At 36.1% G+C, this 23,629-nt stretch overlaps 1 protein-coding gene across 1 annotated transcript in view; it reads right to left on the bottom strand.

Annotated features, from left to right (window-relative positions):
- The window catches only part of LOC150105496 (uncharacterized), a 280,173-nt gene that overhangs the window by 73,494 nt on the left and 183,050 nt on the right, over window positions 1-23,629 (bottom strand). The window contains exon 13 of the mRNA XM_090394206.1: window positions 11,994-13,159. Coding sequence (XP_090250332.1) covers window positions 11,994-13,159 — 1,166 coding nt within the window. The remainder of the gene's footprint in view (window positions 1-11,993; window positions 13,160-23,629) is intronic.

Here is a 23,629-nt window from a genome sequence, read left to right as displayed (position 1 = left end):
AACATTATGTGCATACAATGATCAACAAATCTGATCTTAATATGTATATTGTCTTACTTCTTACTTTTATTCTTGCTCAAATAACACCAAAATCTACTGGCAGTAACATTTACACCACCTGGAACTTCTCATCTAATTAATGACTCCCAGTATGGATTTCATCATTGTTGATAAACAGAAGATCTCCTTTTTTATATTACTCACCTTTCGACCAACCACATTGGAGGATTTAAAGAAACTTGGGCAATTGCTCTCGGTAATTCCATACTCAACTAATATGGCAATTCCCAAGAAAGCTATCATCTTTTCAATTCTCAAACTTCTTTAATAAAGTGTGAATACTTACAGATTTTACTTTTTTTTTGACTGTTTCTTATTCATTTGTATAACAATGTTCTTTCGTTCATTAAAACTTTCATTATTAGTTTTGTTAATGACTAGATACTACACTCCTTAGCATTCAATGAGCTAAACATACACTACTTCAAGCATGTTTATAGGCACAATAATTTCCTCATTACCTGGTGCCATGCTATAAGTGTTTGGAGGGGAGAGAGATGTCCGTGGTGCATGGAAGGTGTTCAAAGAAAGCAATATCAGAATGTATATCCCAGTTAGAAGAATAAATCAGGTAGGATTTAGAAGGATGAATGGCATAATTAAGCAGGAGTTGCAGACAAAGAAAAAGTTGTGGAGGGAATACAAAAGAAAAAGGTGATCAGCATGCCCATGAGTAGTACAAGGTATAGGCAAGAAGAGTGACTTGTATGAACAAAAAGGAAGGCCAAAGATAATTATGAGAGAAAAATAATTGATAAAGCCAAAAGAAATCCTAAAGAATTTTTTTACCATAGCAAGTAAAAGGAGGAATGACTATGGAAAGATGACTTTAAAAATTGCCAATGGCAGGGAAGTAACCAAAGCAAACCAAACAGCTGAATTATTGAGTGATCATTTTGGCAAGGGGGTACTATCTAGATGGTGATGTTGCAATGCTGGATGTAAGATTGACTGATGGGAGAAAACAGAAGTTGAAGGTGCTTAAAATGTTGCAGAACCTCAATGCAAACACACGGCCATGGGATTAGGTTGTATATCAGTCTGTGTATTACAAGAATGTGCAAGGGAATTATTAGTTCTTTTGACCATGATGTTTTTACTTAAGCTTTGGTACTGGGAAGATGCCAATGGTGTGGAAAGAAAATAGTCCCACTGCATAAAGACAAAAATAGCAAATTATAGGCCAATCTGCATTTCAGGTGAGGTAGTTTAAGGTATTGAAGAAATTGGTAAAAGAATTCAGGACTGGGTGGATATGATACTTTATAAGGGACAACATGGTTTTATGAAGGGTAGTTCTTGCTTAGTAATCTGTTCACTTTTTATAATATAATATGACAATGAAGTTGGATAAGGAAAATGGCTAATCAGCAATGCTCCTGGACTTTGCAAAGGCATTTGACAAGATTCCACATAGAACTCTCAAGCAAATGGGCACATATACAAATTTGGATTAGAGGGGGATTGATAGACAGATATCAGAGACTGGTTTAGGGAGGCGACGAGTCCAGGAAAAGGCAAGTGACAGTGGTGTACCACAGAACACAGTACTTAGTCCTTTGTTGTTTAATTTGTATAGCATTGATATAGAAAATGATTTGACAGAAAATATTCAGTTGCTTGCTGATGGAGCAAAACATGGGAGAGCAATAGTAAATGAAGGTAATGTAAAGATCCTGAAGGATTACTTAAACAGACTAGCAGTACAGAAAAGGTAAATGGCTGCCAGTTTAATGTGACCAAGAGATGTGATGTGATCAAGAGATTTAATGTGATGCACTTTGGGTAAAGGAGATCACAAGCAATGTACTATACTAATGGAACTGAAACTGGTGAGGTCAGGAAATTGAGGGTGGCTGTGGACAGGGAGTTGAAGTTTAGAGGGCATATTGCAAAGGTAGCCAAAACAACACATCAGATTAAGTGGTTGCTGGATAACACATTAACAAGCAAAGATAGAGAAGTTGTTGTTTCCATTTATAAGACTTTAGTAAGACAACAACAACATCTGAACTACTGCATTTAGATCTTGTCACCTGGATCCCATGAAGATAAAAAAGTGGAGGAGAGGATCCAGAGGCAAGTGACAAAGATTGTGGAAGCTCTATGGAATGCCTCCATATAAGAACAGATTGAAGGTCTGTAGGCTTCAAAAGCTTGCTGATAGGTGGAAAAGAGGAGAAATGATAGAAGCGTATAAATTATTAAAGAGGTTTTATAGAATCGACACTATAGGCTTTTTCAATACACCAGGGAAAGAAAGAGGGATCACCCATGGAAATTGTGTAAGGATAAGATTTTTGCTTGAAGAATGGATCTATTCAGATTCCAATAAGCAGGTTGGTGGTCAATTTACAGATCTCTTAATGTTTTTTTTAAATGCTTTTATTATTGTTACTATAGGAACTTTCATGGAGATGAAAGATGCATCACAGAGAGGCCAACTCTTAACCATTATTATTCACACAATACCTATGATATTACTCCTTAAACTTATTCACTTTGTCCATGTTCACTTATTCACTGAAAGTAAGAAATTATAATGCATAAATTATAAGTATTTATTCTATACTTGATAATTATTTGAATCTTAACATTCACACAAAGTGGTGCCCCATAATCTAAACATTGTTTAGATTATGGGGTGCTACTTTGGTATCTTGAAAAAAATATATTTTTATTTTTATATTTTTGAGAGAAAAATTCAAAATTAAACCTGTATGGAAACATATTCCATGGAAAAATGGATGTCAGAATACTAATGCAGTATTATTGTATAAAACTCATTTGCAGTGAGTTTATATTTTCAAGAAATGAAATATCTATGAAAGAATTTAATTCAATTAGTATTTCTATTTCTGGTAAATAAAAATAACCAACTACCTAATGGTGAACAGACATGCAAAAAACAAAAGAAATACCCTTCAGGATGAAAGTTTGGGAGTAAGTTATCCTTGCTTCATCAGTGAGTAGCTAGACCTAGCTACTCACTGATGAAGCCTCAAAAAAGGCTGAAACCGGTCTGGGTAGTGACCTCCTTCCATAATGTAATAACAGCATACATTTCCTAGGAAATGTGTTTTTACATTATGGAAAATACCTAAGAATAGCGATCTGAACATCCTCCACCTTTGCAACGAGTTGCCCGGTATTGTACTACGTACTAGGATCACTTGCATTGGCTAACGCTAGTGTCGCCGATACTTTATAGTTTACTATATTCGGCAAGAAACTCTCTGATTCCGATCTTTGAGTTTCTTATTCGGTTTTAAAACTATGCGGGATTTAATATCCCCTTAATTTAAGTCACTCTTTTTTTTTTTTTTTTTTTTTTTTTTTTTTACAAACTCTGACACATGGCTGGCTCAGCTCTGTAAATAGAATTAACATTCTTTGTTTTAGCTTCGCCTTGTGATTATGAATACATGTGTCTAGTATACTAGTACACTTTCTAGTATAACTTTCCAAACTCTTTTTGTCAGTGATTTTCAGAGAGTGGACTGAGTTAATAAGTGCAATTGAAAGTTTATTTTTCACTTGGTTAGACTATAATAAATTTAGTTTAATCCTTTATCCAAGTGTGAGCAAACAAAGTTTGTGCCTGAAAGGGTCTTCAGGACTGGGATAAGGTGGTACAACACCGGGCAACTCATTGCAAAGGTGGAGCAAGCTAACATCACTCATATCTCAGTATCTCCCATAATGCAAAACACATCTCCTTGCAGATATATATAATGTTATGCATTAAGGGAAGGACCACTACCCAGACTAGTTTTGACCTTTATTGAGGTCTCTTTAGTAGGAGCCAGGCCCAAGTGTTGATACCAGGCAGAAGCATTAGCAAGGTCATCTCTACCTATAGGAGTTGCAAATGGTGTGCCACCTTTTTATTAAATTACTCTGGATTTAGAGAAAGATGTTGAAAGTTTATTTTTCACTTGGTTAGACTATAATAAATTTAGTTTAATCCTTTATCCAAGTGTGAGTAAACAAAGGTCGAAACTAGTCTGGGTAGTGGCCCTTCCCTTAATGCATAACATTATACATATCCACAAGGAGATGTGTTTTGCATTATGGGAGATACCAAGATAGGAGTGTGTTAGCTTGCTCCACCTTTGCAACGAGTTTCCCGGTGTTGTACCACCTTACCCCTGTCCTGAAGATACTTTCAGGCGCAAACTTTGTTTGCTCACACTTGGATAAAGGATTAAACTAAATTTATTATAATAAGTGCAATGTTCAATTGCAGTGGCAACTCTGGTCCTACTTTTATCAAAATCAAGATCTCAATGTGATCAAAAGTTAGTTACCATACAGTCCAATTTTGCACCCATCCAACCAATCTTCTCTACCTTCATCCTCTCCATCCCTTGAAACAACTTTCCTTTTTGCAGTATACAGCTGTTTGGTTAAAAACAACTGTTATGCACTTCAGCTGTTGAGAGAAAGAGAGAGTTAATAACTAATTCTATTTCCTCCTTACCCACCCACCCCAACCTTAAAACAGTAATTCAAGGTTCTGTCAGTTTTGATAATATCCTTTAGTTGGAAAGACCTGGGTTTGAATCCTGTCTAGGATGTGAAGAGATTTTATCAGAGCTTTTCAAGTTCCCTCTAAATGGCAGGGTTTTTCATTCTGCAAAGCAGCAAGCCACTTAGAAGAACACACACAATTGACATAATACACTCTGCAGACAGTATTAAGTCATCATATCATCAGAGAAACCATTTACTAAGCTATGACAGATTACTGAACATAACACATAATGGAAAATAGTAATCCCAGAGATGAGAAGTTAAAACCTATAATACAATAGCACAGTGGATGAAAAAAAACAAAAACAAAAACAAACAAAAAAAAAACTAGTTAGATTGTGCTCTAAATGTAACTATTTCAAAAGGCAGCATAAGAGGAATGAATGATTGGGGGGGGGATTATTCTGTGAGTTTGGAGTTCAACTCTGAAAAAGTACTAAATTTCTTCATGTGTTTTAACATTTTTACAGGAGTAATATTATCATTATTTATCAACATTATTATGGAACATTTTAAAAACCAGGCACTCAACACAGCTATACTTAAACCAGTGGGTCTGAGTTCACTATGCTGATTATGTGTTTGTTATGTGACTTCATGGCCTAGAAACACTGGATACATTTTTAGCACATCTTAATAGCCAACATCCTAAAATAAACTTCATGATAGAGAAATAAAGTAACAATTGCATTCTGTTTCTAGATACACTAGTGAATCAACTTTCTAATGGCTCATTATTCTTTTCTATTTACAGAAAATCCACAACATAAAGGAAGATATTTATTTACATAAGCAATCACACCATTACCCATCCCAACAGCATGGCATCCCCAAAACACTTAATCATTGACCAATACAGAGAATCACAGCTGGCTAAGTTTTCAAACGAGGAATGTGTTGGCATAACTAGATTTATGGCTTCTGTGATTGCAATAGGAAATCTGCTGTTAAGGATGACTAATGGTATTTGCTATAAATACTATCATTTGTGAGAAAATGGATCATAGTTTTGTATCTGAACATGATATCAATCATCAAGTTTGAAATAACGTCTTCAAGCAGTACAAAAAGAGCCCTGGAACAAGTACCCGGCAAATATAAGTGCTTCTATAGCACAATTGGAAAAGACCAAAGTTTGATTCTCATTAAGATAAGCAGAATCATTATATGGGCTTTTTCAAATGGAGGTAAGTTAGGCACACAACGTTCCCTCTAATTTTTGACTGATAGTGTGCATAAAAATTATTTTGTGTGTGTACCAGTTTCCAATCTCAAAATCAATGTGTTGCAGTTCGTGCTTACAACAGCAAATGTCACAAGCCACAAAGTTTGCTACATCTAAAATTGTTGATAACATCGTTGTTAAACAATCTTGTATGTCGTTGTATACTACATATTTCTAAAAGAGCAGCCTGAATGCTTATTCCTTCAGCTAGTTAAATACTGCAAATGCATACAGTTTATAAACAAATTATGTCAAGTTCAAAAATAGAAAATCCTATGCCCTTTTATTACTCCAAATGTGGTTTCTACTCTCATAAATTACAGAGTACAAAGTAGTTTGTAATATCAAGAGCAAATCAGTATTTTGAGAGTTTAACACACTAAAACCACTAATGTAATATTTCTCATATGAATGTTACCCATTTTTCATCCAGCAACAAAAATCCATCACCCTTTTGCACAAATTCAACTAGACAGTAGACACTTCAAACAAATATGCCTCTGTAAACTTGCTGATGTGAGGATCAGTTCACTCAGATATTGCAGGTTAAAAGTAACTGATTAGAGTGTATTAAGTTGAAATGAGTTAGTGTAATGTTGGAATGGAGACATTGAGGAAATTATTAAATAAAATAAGTGACAAGTATGATTTATCATATAATTCATTTTTATATAGGGGAGTGCTTAAGGGTCAAAGTTGTATAACTGAGAGGAAACCTCCACATAGCCTTTAAAGGAATACGGAGAACCGACCACAGCTTCTAACCTAATGTCCAATCCTCACCTTCTTCTTAATTTCCAGGGATGACTGTTGTTCTTCCATCACTATCACACAGCTGAAATATTTCCCCTGCATCAATCTTATAAAAACCTTTTAGTAATTTAAATGTTTCTATCATATCCCCTCAATCAAGCTCTCAATCTATCAATGCAGGGAGCATTTTTTACACTACTCTCCTCTGAACCCTCTCCACAACCTCCTCATCTCCAAGGAATCCAGGTGATCAGACTTGAGCACAGTAATTGAAATGTGGAAGTATCAACACCTTATAAAGGAGAATAATAACCTCTGTTATATCTTTTTCATTAAAAAAAAAAAAAAGGCTAGGGCTATTTCTTCTGATTCAGCTCTTTCTACAAAACTTAACTATCTTTGCCATACTTTACAGGCCAATGGCTACAGCTCCAACAAAATAGATAAAATACTACATGGCCATCTCACTTTTCCTTCCTCAAATACCAAGAACAAACACCATTATTCCTGTTCTCTATGTCCAAGGTAAATCTGAAAAGATAGCCAAAGTAATAATACAATATAACCTTCACACCACATGTTAAATTAGCAACTCTGATCTGCTCTCCTAAGGATAAACTCCCTCCCTTGGCATATCCTGGAGTGTATGAAGTTCCATGTGACTGTGATTTGGTTTACTGTGGACAGACAGGAAGATGTGTTAACATCTGCTTTGAAGAACATAAAAAATACATTTGCTACCATTATTATGGCAGACCATGCTTTGGACAGAACTTCATACAGGATTATAGAAGTCATTAGAGGTTAGAATGATTATTTTTAGATGGAAGCCATTCTCCTAACTCTTGTAGATAAGCTTATACATTGGTTATACATAGCTTTTAATTTTTAGGAAATGACAATGCATACTAGAATAATAATTAAAAACTTTAATCAATACCTTCCTATATTTCAGCAATGTTACATTGCCATCTTCAGGGATCACAAAACAATATGTGTAAGTAGGCACTCACACAAAGCAAATGAGGCTGAAGAAAAGCACCCGAAGTCGGTCCTAGAGTCCTAAACGGTGCTCCCGTGGGCTAAATTGGGTTGCCTTGGCTGTTGGACTGATGATCTTAGAATGTAAGCTTCCCAAATCTGGGGCAGTCTCATGCACCCAAATTTGTTGAGGTTTGGAAAGTTTTTCAGAGCTGTGGTTGTTTCAAGGAACAATCTTTCATACTTGTACTTGCTATGGTGTAATAAAGTGGCCCCTCTTCCAGTGTATTCTGTGGTGGGTGTCCAAATGCATGATCAGCCTTGAGTGGCTGTGTTGGTGGAACTGAATGTAGTCCTTGTGTTCGGATATCCTGATATTGGCTGTCCTGCCTGTTTGACCATAGTAGGATGGTTTGCAAATGCAAGGGACCTGGTATACTCCAGGTAGGTCTACGGGAAGTGGCTGGTTTTTGGTGGAGTGGATAAGAGATGTAAATTTCTTATGTGGTTAGTAACCAGTTGTGAGGTCATATTTTCTTAGGATTTTTGTTACTTTTTCGGATATACCCTGCATATATGGAATTGTGATAGATTTAGAATAATCTCTGTTATAAAAAGAGAGGGAGGGTTGAGGTTTAATGGTTTTAATATTTTTTGGGGATTGTAGCCATTGGCTAAGCAGGTGTTAAGGATATGGTTAAGTTCAATAGTTAGGGCATTGTTATCTAACTGATTAATTTTGTTCTGTTATATAGGATTTTTATAATCCCATATTGTTGGGAGGTGACTGCTGGTGAATGTATCTACCTATATGTGTGTAGGTTTTCTGTAAACAGAGAAAGCCAGGGATCCATCAGGCTGGCATGTAATCAGAGTGTCTAGGAAAGGGAGACTGTTGTTGCTTTCCTTTTCCAAGGTAAACTGGATCCTGGGGTGCTGATTGCTTAAGTGTGTTGAGAAATTGTGGAGTGTATCCAGGCCAAGCAGCCAAATGGAGAACACACCATCCATGTAGTGTACCAGACAGTGGATTTATGTGAGGCAGAGTTTAAGGCTTTTTCTTGAAAGGTCTCCATAAAGAAGTTGACCAGGGGTGGAGAGAGTGGAAAACCCATGGCTGTCCCCCTCTATCTGTTTGTAGAATTTTCCTTGCCAAACAAAGTAACCTGAGTTCATGGTGAACTGAAACAGGGCTGAGATATCATGAGGAAATTTGGCTTGGATGAAGTCTAAGGTATCTTTGAGTGGGACATGGATAAGGAGGACATCAAAACACCATTATATCAGTGTGTCGGAGTGAGAGGTTTTCTATACTGTCTTTAAAGTGGGCTGAGTTTTTGTGTGTGAAATGTTGCCAGTATATTGTGTGAGCACTTTGGATAAACATTTGGCTAATTTGTATGTGAGGGAAATCAATGCCATCAACGATTGCAAAATGTCCTACTATGGCCAAACAGGCAGGACAGCCAATATCAGGATATCCAAATACAAGGACATCCAAGTTCCCCCAACAAAGCCACTCAGGTCTTGCTGACCATGCATTGGACACCCACAGAATATGCTGGAAGAAGGTCACTCTATTACACCACAGCAAGTACAAGAACAAAAGATTATTCTTTGATTCACCCATAGCTCTGAAAAAATATCCAAATCTCAACAAATTTGGGTGCATGAGACTGCCCCAGATTTAGGAAACTTACATTCTTCTAAGCTTATTAGCCCAATTTAGCCCACTAGGGGGCATTTTTAGGACTCTAGGACCGGCTTCGTGTGCCTTTCTTCAGCCTCATTTTCTTAGTGCAAGTGCCTGCATGCACATATCATTGTTTTGTGATCCTTGAAGATGGCAATGTAACATTGCCGAAATATAGGAAGGTACTGATTAAAGTTTTTAATTAATATTCTAGTATATGTTGTCATTTCCTGAAAAATTAAGTCATTTTCCTAACCTGAACAAGTATGGTTGCATTAATTTGCCATAAATTAATGCATTCTTAAACAAGTATGTTAACCTTAAAATATAACCTTAACATCACATTCAAACCACATGCTAAATTAACAAATTCTGATCTGGTCTTCTGAGGACAAATTCCATCCTCTAGCATATCCTGGTGTTACGTTGTTGTTTTCTTATATATTTTACCTCTATTGTTCCTTTTGTGCCTACTGAGATCTGGCTTCTAAACCGACTTTCTGGGGCCGTTTCTCTCTTCGAGCTCTGATGAAATTTATTTTGTTAATGCTGCGCCAATCAGAACTCTAGGATAGAAATTCTTATCCGAAGAAACTTTCCCAGAATTCAAGTAATACCTTATATAGATTAAGTAGTTAGGTAGATTGAGTTCTCAGTATACAGTCATAGTCTTGACAATCTTAAATTCCCCTTTTTTCCTCTAAATATAGGTTCGATATTTTCGTGAGTGGTAAAATTCAATCTCTTACTCAGACAAACTCAGGTATACATGGGTAAACACATTTATTATTTATCTAAGAACATTACAATTTAAACAACACATATAATCAAGCAAATCAAGGTTAATACTAAAATACAAGTAAAGCGAGGTAATAATAATCAAACAGACAGGCTATTCAAACACACTTATGAGAATCTTATGTTCATCTATATCACAAACATGGATGTCGGTATTAAACTAGATTACTGCTACTAACGACTCATACACATTAAACTTGGTCTAGACAACTTATGAACGTAGACTACCAGTCCAATTCTATAAACATAACATAGGAAATTATCTCAAGATTTTCTCTCTCTTCTTTTCTAAACTCTGTCCATTTTACACCTTCGTCACCAATAGATAACACATAAAAAAGAAGATTTGTACATTACAACCTTGTTAGATGATTTCTCGATCCTTCCGTCTGTTCTTTGTTATAGATTGTCCCTCTGTACAATGGGCTGCCGCCACGTGCTCGTCCCAAATTCGCCACTTGTTTCTTCTGGGCATACGATCTTTTCGCATTGTCATTTCTAACACGATTTACCTTCAAAGGAATCCTTTGCTGTTTTCTCATCAGTTAGATCCACACCGATGGCTTAAAACTCGAACACTGCCATCATCTCGTGCTATGCTTTCTTCGACTTGCGGCTCTCAGCAACAGGAAACATGCTGCCGCTTTGCCGTCTTCACGTCTTGTTGGGTATCAGGCATACTGATCTGCTCGGGAACTTCGAGCAGGAGACTCACGGGCAGGGCACAGGCGACCGGGGAACACCACAGAAACCAGGAGAAAAACGTAAAAAGAAGCAAAAAAAGTACGCCTCTCTCAACGATGTGAATCCATTTTAAACCCAATTCTAGTGCCCTCTTTTTGCACTCTAAACTTGTCTACGACGCTCTCCCATTTGCTGTCACAGAGTGACATCACCTCCTTGCTGTAGGCGCATCGCTTTTTTTGGGGAACGCAAATTTCTTGCACCTTCCATGAATGACTACTCATCGCTCGTTACGTCATCTTTGGTGGTCAAACTGCAACCTTTGAACTTTCGTTCGCATGATGATACACGACTTTATACATGGCATATTTTAACATTGATATTTTTGACAAATTAAGATCCCTCTATTTTAGACAATAACCTTAAACATAGTACAATTTAATATTTATTTCCTACTTCGATTCCATTTTAATTTAAGATTCAAACTCTTCTTTTATATTTTAATTCCTTTTTAAGCAAAGTCAATATCTGCATCTTTACATATTATGTCTGTTTTGCCAAGAGTACAAGTGTGCTTTTGCTTGATATTGTTCTTCTTGTTAAATCTTGAATGCAGCAGTTCTATTCTTGATAGAGCCATCATTCAAGATCTAACACTGGAATGTATGAAGTTCCCTGTTACTGAATCCATTACAGACAGACAGACAGGAAAATCTGTTAGCATCCACCTTGTAGAACATAAGAAATACATTTGTCACCATTATTATGGCAGATCTGGACTGGCAGACCATGTTTTGGATGATTAGATGGAAGAAAACCAATATGGGGTGAAGAAGGCATCACAGGTAAGAAAGATGAATTTTAGAATGGTTATGAAGCATTCTCATAACCATAACTAGTATGGCTGCATTAATTTATCAAAAATTTGGGAAACTGTTATCCTAAGATGAACTCCTATACATACTACTGTAATATTTCTTCATCTTCTTTTTTTTTTTTTTACAACATTATGGGTGACAATTTAGGACTTTAGATCTTTTGTTCTGTTACAATTTGAACTGTTTCACTTACTCATTGTCGTAATACTGTTAATATAAGTTAACAATGTGTGAATTAATGTGATTTAGTGTTAAACCCTACATGGATATATATATTTTTAATTTTATTTATTTTAATGCTGATAATGATAAGGGCCTGACTTAATACTCTCATCAACACAATCAACAAACATTTCTGCATGCACTGATGAAAATATATACTAACCTGTACTCGCATGTATGTATTGGCATGTTCTGGGCTGATGAGATGGTCTCTCATTTCTTCAGCATCACCAAAGACTTTATCACACATACTGCAAAAGTTGTCAGATTTCTGGTTGTGTCGCTGAGTGTGTCGTTGAAAAGCTAAATGATTTTTAAAGGTGTGCTGACAACTACTCAAAATACACTGGAACCTCTTTTCTTGCTTATGCATATTGTGCATATGAAGATAATAAAGTGCATAATTTTTGATAACAGCATCACAATCAAAGCAAAAATGTCCTAATTTGCTAGGGAAGCCTAATGCTGCCAACTGACTATCAGTAGGTATATCTTCCATAGTTAGTTCTTTGCTCGTTACATTATTTTGTCCATACTTATTCTGATTAGTAACGGGAATAACTGAAAATGGTTCTAATGTTGGCTGACTGCCACTTTCAAGTTTTTCTTGAATGATTTCATGTATGGGATCACTCAATTCACTATCTTTCATGTCTTCCGTTGAAATCTTTCCTATAGCAATTTCTTGTTCATTACATTCTGTATTTTCAGAATCTTCAACTTCCAAAAGTCCAGGAGCAGCTTCATGTGATTCAAATACCTCTGCATTTTGTGATTCTTCATTACTTTCCATAACAACATTGTCTTCTTCATCATTTGCAAAAATTTCTGAACCTTTATTATGGGTATTATTTTCTACTGATGGCTCAACTTCAGTACTGTCAAGAATACGATTACTGCTGGAGCTTTCTTCAGTTGGTAAGATATTGGTATTTTCAATTTGATTAATTTTATCTTCTATATTGTCTTGAATGTTCTCTTCATCTTCTAAACTCAACTGTGCTACTTCTTTTGTATCTTTCTGTTGAAAAGATTTTGAAATATTTTCAGGCTTTTCAGTTTGTGTAGTATCTGCAATTTCTCCTATATCTTCTAAATTTGTTTCTTCTGTTTGCATAATCAGCTGTCCTTTCCTTTCTTCACTGTTCACAGAGTAATCATCCTCAATGCTTTCCACAATTACTGCCATTTCCTTTTCATTTTTAATTTCAACAGCTTCCAATTCTTCACGAGGCGACAGCACAACTTGCAACTGTCCACCAGAAGAACCAAACTCTGCAACAGCTTTATCTGATAATTCTTCATCAGCAGAAGACTCGATTGCTAGTTCTTAAAAAAAAAAAAAAAAAAAAGCATTAAAGAAAAGAATGAAAAATAACATATACTGAAAATACATAACTAAGCATTTTTTAAATTAATATTTAATTCTACTTGAACATAAGATATGAGTCCAGATAGGGTTGCAATAGCATCCATACATTACACAGATTTCCACTTTCTACTTATAGCACAATGCTATTACTACTATGAAATATATTCCAAGGCAAGTTTTATGTTATAAGGGGGAAAACTAGAGCACCTAAAGATTTGTGGTGGTGGTGGTATGTGGTTTTATGGCACAAGGACAGCAAAGGTCACACTGCAACAGGACACAGGGTGTTGATAAAATCAATAAATAAATAAATAGTTACAAGGAGATAAATTAGTGAATAATATAAAATATATGTTTAGAGTTATAAGATAAATGAGTAAATAAAACATATGTATAAAGTTTAGCATCTACAATGCAGAGCTTCCATAGCACATTTGGTATAGACGAAGCCCTCTGGTCGCGAAGATCCAGATTCAATTCCTGTCCATGATGCGAGGAACCTTTATCTGGTTTCTTTCGACTAAAGGTGAGTTAACTGGTCTCATATGGAGGAGAGCGTTTTTTCACCTGAAAACTTGGGTTTTTCATCCCTCAGAACAGGCAACCCGGCTCTGTGAACATACATGGATCTACAGTTAAAAAATATACATGGAGTTTTTTCCCTGCACTTGGTTCTTGGGGTCCATGCGCAGTATTAGCCCCAGAGCTGTATTATGGATAGATCCATAATTGCAAACCTTCAGTATGAAGATCGTCACCTAAGATGATGATGATCTACAATGTGGTGTCTACGTATACACAAATCCATAATCAAATGTCTTTGAATAAATTAAATGTTTTGTAAAAATCTAAAATGTCATGCAATCTGTCCAATTGATAAAGTCTGGCTGAGTGTATAGGCCTCGTCCAGATAAGTAAAAATATCATTTCACTCTCTTGTGAAACACTCGCACTTCAATAGAATATGACTAATGGTAAGATGGGTGCTGCATTTGCCACCTATGCAACACCCATAGGTGGGTCATCAACCCTTGTAAATAAGAATGTGTAAGTGAATTATATGGAACCTAGCAAGAATAACATCCTCTGTTTTGTTTCTATGTTGACTAGGCTGCCAATGCTTAATTTCAGGCTTAACCTCATGCAATTTGTTCACGAGTGCTTCCTGCTAGGCTTATTGTCATTGGGCAATTAACCTTAATTTTATAACCTGGGTGTAGTCAGTATAAGAGAGTGTCCAACAGTATGTCAAAAAAGTATGAGCTAATACAGCAACTGCATCTGCAATGTCATTTCCTTTAATTCTGATGCTGCTGGGAATCCAACACAACAGTATATCAAAATTAAGTGTCTTTATTTTGTACAATGAAGCACATCACCAAGCACTGGATGTGGATTATACACTAGAGAGAAGATATCCTGTAAAGAACTCAAAGAACCCATATAAATTATACACTTTTGGTAGGAGTTTTCTTTGATATGCACAAGTGAGAGCTGAATGGTATGCAACTCTACTGCATAATTACTGCAATCAAGTCAGATCTTATTAAACATAGTAATATTAGGAAAAACAGCAGCACAGCCAGCTGAGATCCTTGATCTTGAACATCAGTATACATGGGCAGGAAATCGGAGTGGACTGCTCTGTGTGCAATGAACTGAAGGTAGACCAGTGGCAAATTCTCCATGCTTGCTGCACAAGCTCATTAATTGGGAAAGAAGTACTAGTTATTTGTTAATAAACGTATGCATTCAAAGCATTCCATTTTTTGTAGACTTTTTTTTTTAGGCTTTTATTTTTGTACACAGAAGATGTCTTAAGCTTGCATGGCAATAATTGAACTTTGCGTTGTGTATTGAAGGCCGATGCTTGCTCATCTAGTCAAAGCTTCAGAATTCATCATCATCAAATTCCTTACATTGGACCCTCAAGGGGTGTACAGGCTATGACAGTACCACATGAAAAATTTACATCATTTCCTTTTTACCATATCAATCCACCTATATCTTGGTCTTCCTCTGGGTCTTTTTCCTGCCAAACTGGCAGAGAACACTTGTTTTGCAAATCTTTCCTCTCCCATTCTGTTTAAGTGACCATACCACCTGAGATTAGTTCTGCTAACACATTCCTGGATGCTAACCATGTCAAGTTCTTTCCTAATATAACATAATATTGCCATTGATGCCATCTGTTCATGCCCATAATCTTTCTCAGGACTCTCATATCTGCAGTCTCTAGTCTTTGGTCAAGTATTTTACTTCTGACCCAGCTCTCAGATCCATAGGTTAAAATTGGTTTGAACACTGTTTTGTATACAGCTAATTTAGTATTTTAACTGATTTTTCTGTTATTCTATATCAATTTATTCAGTTGACTTCCTACCATACCAGTTTTGTTCATTTTGTTGTCTATTTCCACATTAAATTTACCATCTTCATTAAATATCATGCCTAAGTAGCTGAAATGTTTTACTTGTTCTATGGGTTCTCCATTCATAATGCATGATATTTTGTATTATATATTTCAATGCAGAAGCATTGATATTTTCAATGCTTCTGCCCATTTTCATTGTCTTTGTCTTGTTATTGCTGACCTTCATACCATATCTATTACAACAGCTAGAAATTTAGTGAGGGAATCTTGCAGACTTGAAGCAGATTTATTTAGAAGTATAATATCACTGCATAAAGCAAAGAGCTGACATTAACATCTCCAATTTTGATATCAGGTTTAATACCACTTTCCTTCATAATGTGATCCATACAGATAATGAATAACAGAGGGGATAATGTACATCCTTGTCTCACACCAGATTTAACATTAAACCATCTTCCTGTACTTCCTTCAATTCTAACTGCTGACTTACAACTCAAATAAAGACTAAGCATCGCTTGATATTATGTCCCACTGACACCATACAGCTCTAGCATTTTGAACAGCTTCTCACTTGGCACCTTATCGTATGCTTTTTCCAGTTCTACAAAACTTAAATACAGATCTTTGTTATATTTCCATGATTTCTCAACTATTTGTCATTAAGTGAAAAATCTGATCCTCACAACCTCTATTTGGCATGAATTCAACTTGTTATTCACCAAGCTTCTCTTCCACAATCCTTCTCAACATTTTCTCAAGTATACTTGCATATATCTTACCAGGAACACTCAGTAATGAAATACCTCTGTAATTTTCACATTCAGTTTTATTTCTCTTTTTATATATGGGCACTATGTGAGCTCAACTTATCTGAAATTTGTCCATCTGTTCAGGCCTTCTGAACTAGTGCAGTGCAGCCACTGTACGACTTTTATACCTCCATACTTGAGCATTTCTGGTCGAATATCATCTATTTCTGCTATTTTCCACATTTCAAGCCTTTGATGGCTTTTTCTACTTCAAGTATGGATGTTGAAAGTTTATTTTTCTTGGTTAGAATATAATAAATTTAGTTTAATCCTTTATCCAAGTGTGAGCAAACAAAGTTTGCACCTGAAAGTATCTTCAGGACTGGGGTAAGGTAGTGCAACACTAGGACGACTCCTTGCAAAGGTGGAGCAAGCTACTAACACTCCTATCTCAGTATCTCCCATAATGCAAAACACATCTCCTTGCGGATATGTCTAAAGTTATGCATTAAGGGAAGGGCCACTACCCAGATTAGTTTCGACCTTTATTGAGGTCTCTTCAGTGGGAGCCAGGCCCAAGTGGAGATACCAGCCAGAAGCATTAGTAAAGTCATCTCTGCCTATAGGAGTTTCCAAATGGTGTGCCACCTTTTTAATAAATTACTCTGGATTTAGAGAAAGATGTTGCATTATGGGAGATACTGAGATAGGAGTGTTAGTAGCTTGCTCCACCTTTGCAATGAGTTGTCCTGGTGTTGCACTACCTTACCCCAGTCCTGAAGATACTTTCAGGCACAAACTTTATTTGCTCACACTTGGATAAAGGATTAAACTAAATTTATTATATTCTAACCAAGTGAAAAATAAACTTTCAACATCTTTCTCTAAATCCAGGTTAATTTATTAAAAAGGTGGCACACCATTTGGAAACTTCTATAGGTAGAGATGACTTTACTAATGCTTCTGGCTGGTATCTCCACTTGGGCCTGTCTCCCACTGAAGAGACCTCAATAAAGGTCGAAACTAGTCTGGGTAGTGGCCCTTCCCTTAATGCATAACTTTAGACATATCTGCAAGGAGATGTGTTTTGCATTATGGGAGATACTGAGATAGGAATGCTAGTAGCTTGCTCCACCTTTGCAAGGAGTCGTCCTGGTGTTGCACCACCTTACCCCAGTCCTGAAGATACTTTCAGGCGCAAACTTTGTTTGCTCACACTTGGATAAAGGATTAAACTAAATTTATTATATTATATTCAAGTATGGATATGTATTCCTGACTGTATGCCTGTTGAATGCTTTTTACCACTGTGCTATCACTGCTTGTTTCATTTAGCAATTTTCGAAGTAATTACTCCATACTTCAAGGATATCTTTTTCTCCAGTTTTCATGTCACCTTTATCATCTCTAACTCCTTTTACAGCACTCTTTCCTTCATTTCTAAGCTTCTTCAACAACCTCAGGAATATTTTGCCACCTTCTTGATATTTATTTTCTATGTTCTTACCAAAGTCCTCCCTGACTTTTGTTAACCTAGTTTTATGTAGTGTTTAGTTTCTTACATTTGTCTCTATATTCTCTAAGAGCACAAGCTGACTTATTTGCCAGGAACTTTTTGATATGCTTTCTTCTTTTCTTCACTGCCTCTTTAACTTCCTCTGTCCACCGTGGAGTTCTGATTTTTATATCCTTGCTGACAACGTCACCACATGTCTCTCTGGCTGAATCAATCAATGATTTCTTCAGGGCTTGCCACTGAATCTCCAAAGTTTGGTTCCTGTTCTCAAACTGTTTCATTTTTTCTTCAATAATCTTCGTGTATTTTAGTCTTCAGTTCACATTTGAGAGATGCTCAACTTTTATTCGCTTAAAACTTTCTTACATATTATTCTTTTCAACATGAAATTCAATTTTATCCTGATCAAGACTAAATAGTGATCACTTCCAATTTCAAATCCTCTTTACACTCTGGTGTCCTGCACCAGGGAGAAAACATCACTATCTACAAAAAACTTAGTCAATGAGACTTTTCTTATTCCTTGTCTCTTCTCTCCATGTGAATTTGTGCACATTTTTATGTTGGAACACAAAATAACCAGTCCATGTCATGAGCAGAAATCCAACAGATATTTGCCATTATTATTAGCTTTGCTCTTTTCTTCAAATTTTCCCAAGATATTTTTGTATGTCTCACAATCATTTCCTACTCTGCTATTTAGATCCCCAACAAGGACCAACTTTTCCTTTTTCATTGTGTCAGTTGCTTTTCTAAAGCCTAAAAAAATTCCTCCACTTCTACCTTAGTAGAACCTTCTGTGGGACCATAGGCACAAAGAAGGTTCTACTAATGGGGAACTGGACAAAGAAGTCTCATTGTCCAGTTCCCCATTCTCATATTTGCCCACATTACTCTACTTGAGACTGACTGCCATTCAAGAAAATTAGCCCCGTATTTATTGTATTTATTTACTATTGAATACTATGGCTACTCCTTCTTTTCCTTGATTGTCATTTCCTGAATATAACACTTTGTATTTATTGCTCAGAAAGATCTCGACAGTTTTTGTCTTTTTTGTTTCAGTCACCCCTATTATATCGATCTGGTACTTATCTAATTCCTCAGCTAGCTCCATTTCTTTGCATTCAATCTTCTTATGTTGATAGTACCGACGTTTAACTCTGGTGATGTTGAGTTGGGTTGGGTTTTAAGATTTGTTCCAGTAGCTGACTTTTCGGTGTTCACCCTGGTTCCGTGGCAAAAACAACAGGGGACCCCCTGTTTAATTGGGCAATGCCTCAGCCAGCATGAAATTATGTCATGTCGTACCATCATTTTGTATTTTGGTTTAAGCCAATAAGAATACAATTTGGTCAGCTGGAAGTTTATTTTGCACTTGGTTAGACTATAATAAATTTAGTTTAATCCTTTATCCAAGTGTGAGCAAACAAAGTTTGCCCCTGAAAATATCTTCAGGACTGAGGCAAGGTGGTGCATCAGTTGGCAACTCATAGCAAATGTGGACCAAGCTCTCATCACTCCTTTTCTCAGTATCTCCCACCATGCAAAGCACATCTTCTTGCGGATATGTATAATGCTATGCATTAAGGGAAGGGCCACCACCCAGACCGGTTTTGACCTTTATTGAGGTCTTGTCAATGGGAGGTAGACCCAGTATCGTGACACTAAGGCACAAGCAATGGAGAGGTCATATTCACCTATATGTCACCACTTCTGGGTCTGCCTCCCACTGACGAGACCTTAATAAAGGTCAAAACCAGTCTGGGTAGTGGCCCTTCCCTTAATGCATAGCATTATACATGTCTGCAAAGAGATGTGCTTTGCATGGTGGGAGATACTGAGACAAGGAGTAATGAGAGCTCGGTCCACCTTTGCTACGAGTTGCCAACAGATGCACCACCTTGCTTCAGTCCTGAAGATATTTTCAGGTGCAAACTTAGTTTGCTGACACTTAGAAAAAGGATTACACTAAATTTATTATTGTCTAACCAAGTGCAAAATAAACTTCCAACATCTTTCTCTAAATCCAGAGTAATTTAATAATAAGGTGGTAGAGCGGTTGGCAACTCATATAGGTAGATATGACCTCTCCATTGCTTCTGCTTTAGTGTCACCACTTCTGGGTCTGCCTCCCACACGAGACCGCAATAAAGATCGAAATCGGTCTGGGTAGTGGCCCTTCCCTTAATGCATAGCATTATACATGTCTGCAAGGAGATGTGCTTTGCATGGTGGGAAATAGTGAAACAAGGAGTGATGAGAGCTTGGTCCACCTTTGCTGCCAGTGTTGCCAGCAGATGTACCACCTTGCTTCAGTCCTGAAGATATTTTCAGGTGCAAACTTTGTTTGCTCACACTTGGATAAAGGATCAAACTAAATTTATTATAATTTGGTCAGCTAAATACCAAATTGCCAGCTATTCCTCATTCATTCAGTATCCAGGTAGATACCTAACAGGGTGCACCACGAGAAGGTGTGGATTGGACATTAGGTCAGAAGCCCTTGTCGGTTCTCTGCATTCTTTTAAAGACTATGTGGAGGTCTACTCTCAGTTATACAGCTTTGACCCTTAAGCACCCCTTCACTGCTTCATTAATAGATATTTGGTTGATTACTTCAGTATTAAATTTTGCAAGATGGGAAAATATATTCCATTCAGCATGGTCCATTTTCTACATGGGCATCCGTGTAGAAGGACATAGTGCTGATGAGAGGAAAATTATTTTTTCCATATATATTTTCTTCAAAATCCCATGTTAGCAGTGGAAATGGCAAGGAAGCTATATGTAAGATTGATTGCAGAATTAAAGTGGGTAGACATATTATTATTATTACCTGACACCTCCAGGGAGTCCAAAGACTCATCGAGGGAGTGTACATACTCTACAACTCTCTGTCTCCACCATTCAATCCACCAATGAACCACAACTACACCAATGCCAACTACCGTCCACCACCGCCACCACTAGTATTTTCACAGACAATCACAAACTACATCCAAAAGGCAGGATTCGAACTTGCAGCCTTTTGGCTGTAGAGCGGATACGCTAACCACTCGGCCAAGCTGGTTATATGGAAGAAGGTATTTACTCTGTTATTAATAATTGGGAGATCATGGTTGTTGAGCATTTCCTTAACAATATGACCTCATCTATTTGTGTTCACACTATCCCACAGCATGTTATATCCATTAACGTCACCAATTAGGAGTATGGTGGTATGAGGCAGTTGTATTATGAGATTATAGAGTTCTGTTTCATTTAATTAAGTGTCTGGCATTAAATATCTTGAGCATGCTGTGATTAGAAACCTCACAGAAAAGCAAATCACTTCTGATTCCAGAGGAAGGTATTAACCTGAACATGATGGAAAGAAGTATGACTGCCCATGAGAATAGCTACTCTACCATGTGTAGGGCTATCTCCAGTTTTGTCCTTGTGTACAAGAGTGATATTCTTTAAGTTAGGATCCTCACTATGTTTTAACTATGTTTCCTGCAAACAGAAACAAAAAGGTTTGTATTTCTGCAGCAGGTGCTTGATATCACTGATATTCTGGCGAAACCCACAACAGTTCCAATGTAAAAAGTTTTCCTATTGTTTAGGTTACGTAGACTTGTACGGTTCCTGGAGATTGAAGACTTGCCCTTATCGGGTTTGTATTTGTCATTAGATTTTGGAAGTATGGAAGACCGGTGTCTACCTCCTTTTCTGGAAAAATATCCAATACACCTTCAGATGTGTGAGGATCATTGGGTAAGTTCAAGTTGCTTTCAGTGTATACTGAAATATCCGGTTTTTTCTGTGGAAGGGTCTGGTGGTTTTTTCTTTAGGTAATAACCTTGCCATGATTTATTTCACAAGTGGGTTCTCATCAAATGGAACAATTTTCAGAGTAAGACTCTGAAACATTGTGCGAACAATGTGCTCAACAGAAATAGTCACAATTGTAAAGGTCAGGTATGGTTAAATTATCAAATGGTGAAATGCAAGTTGAGTTTCTGTTGACAGTCTTAACTGTTACCTTCTCAGCATCAGAGCAGGTCTGGTGGTGGCTAACTTTCATTTTACATCCTTATATGATATTTTTTTTGTATTTCTTTCTCACCTTTCTGACCATCTCTACGAATCAGAATGAGTCTCATGTCACCTCCTGATCTTTCAGCACCTGAAGGAATAACAATCCTACAGTTCCAAATCAAGACAAACTAACACAATGGAGAAAACAACAACAACTAAATAAACAGAAGGTAAGCCAAATTCTGAGTAATCACACTACAGCCAAAGAGCAAAACACAAGATTGTTAGCTTGAATTATTGGACTATTTATATTCACTTATAGCATATATATTTGTATTTTAAAATACTGTTGCTGTGCCCTGATTGCTTCAAAGGTGCTGACACAATTATGTCTATAGACTGCAGTTGGAGCAAACTATTATAGTTTGCCTCACTTTTCAATTATTGTTATTTTAAGTGAAATTATTTACAGCAGTACAGTACATATATGTGCCCTTAAAAATATATAGATGGAGGAAAAGAATATGAGTGCACAAAATTTTAAGCTTTAAAAATTAGGAATGAAAATGATGGAACTCATCTTAAAGAATAAACAAAAAGTGTATATTATGTTATGTTATTACAGTTCAAACCATATTTCTCAGAATTTAACCTTAATTCATGAGAGAAAGCCTATATGAAATTAAGGTTTGATTTATGGCATGCATAATGATGGTTTCCTGGAATCATTCAGGTATAAAAGCAGGGGTATATTGTATTTTACATCTATGTAGTAGTTTTGATAGTTTGCTGCTACTGTCCATTTAATTTAGATGTTTTGTCTTTGTCTTTGTCTTTTTTTTTTTTTTTTTTTTTTAATATTTGCTTATGTAATCAGTTACTGGTTTTATATTCAAAGATTGTAAAATTTCTTAATTTGTTGGTCCTAATGGTATTTCCAGAGTTTTCTGAGCAATTTCATTTCTGAAGTTCGAATTTGTTTTTCATTTTTATGGTGAGCATTTTGCTTTCAAATAAAGTTGGTTTAGAAAAGGCATTAATCTGATTTCCTAATAATTTTTTTTTGTATTAGGGATGTCTTAAACATATTATTTATTATGCCAATTACTTCAACAAAATTTAATATTTTACTGCACTTATCTTTTTCATCTTCATATGCTAAATCACATTGATTTTACTAATCTTTGTACACTATTTTCTGATGTAGCTAATGCAATTGAATAATCTGCAAATAATACTAATGTGTCTTATACAAATATCTTATTCCTAGGTTTATTTATATCCCAAATAACTTCTGTTGTTACCAAATTGTCATTATATACCTTGCCTTACAATGCTTCACTTTACAACAATATGTTCACATGAGTTTTTTTCAATTATGACGAATGCCTACTTATGTGACTTGCATTTGCTTATTTGACAGTTTTAGCAATGTGATGTTGCTGTGAGTTAACTGATCCACAGTATTCACGAACTCAGTTTAGTTATGACATCGATGCTCGCTCCATCTCTCTGTGTTTTGGTGTGAATTATAAGCTGTTTCTAGCTGTTTTTTAATTTTATTGTTGTTGTTGTTAATAATGGAATAAAATTAGAAGTAAAGGTGATGTTCAATGAAAAAGAAGACATGTAAACCTATTACATTATATAACTTTTCCATTTGCAAAAATTAATTAAAATTGTTTTTCTTTTGTGTATCTGATATAAATAAATAATTTATTTACACATACATTTGATTGCTATTTTTTCCCCAATACATATT

Source organism: Typopeltis vanoorti, chromosome 6, assembly GCF_054136105.1.
Source record: "Typopeltis vanoorti isolate ZY-2024b chromosome 6, IOZ_Tvanoo_1.0, whole genome shotgun sequence".
Classification (NCBI taxonomy): domain Eukaryota; kingdom Metazoa; phylum Arthropoda; class Arachnida; order Uropygi; family Thelyphonidae; genus Typopeltis; species Typopeltis vanoorti.
This window is presented reverse-complemented; position numbering and strand designations above follow the sequence as displayed.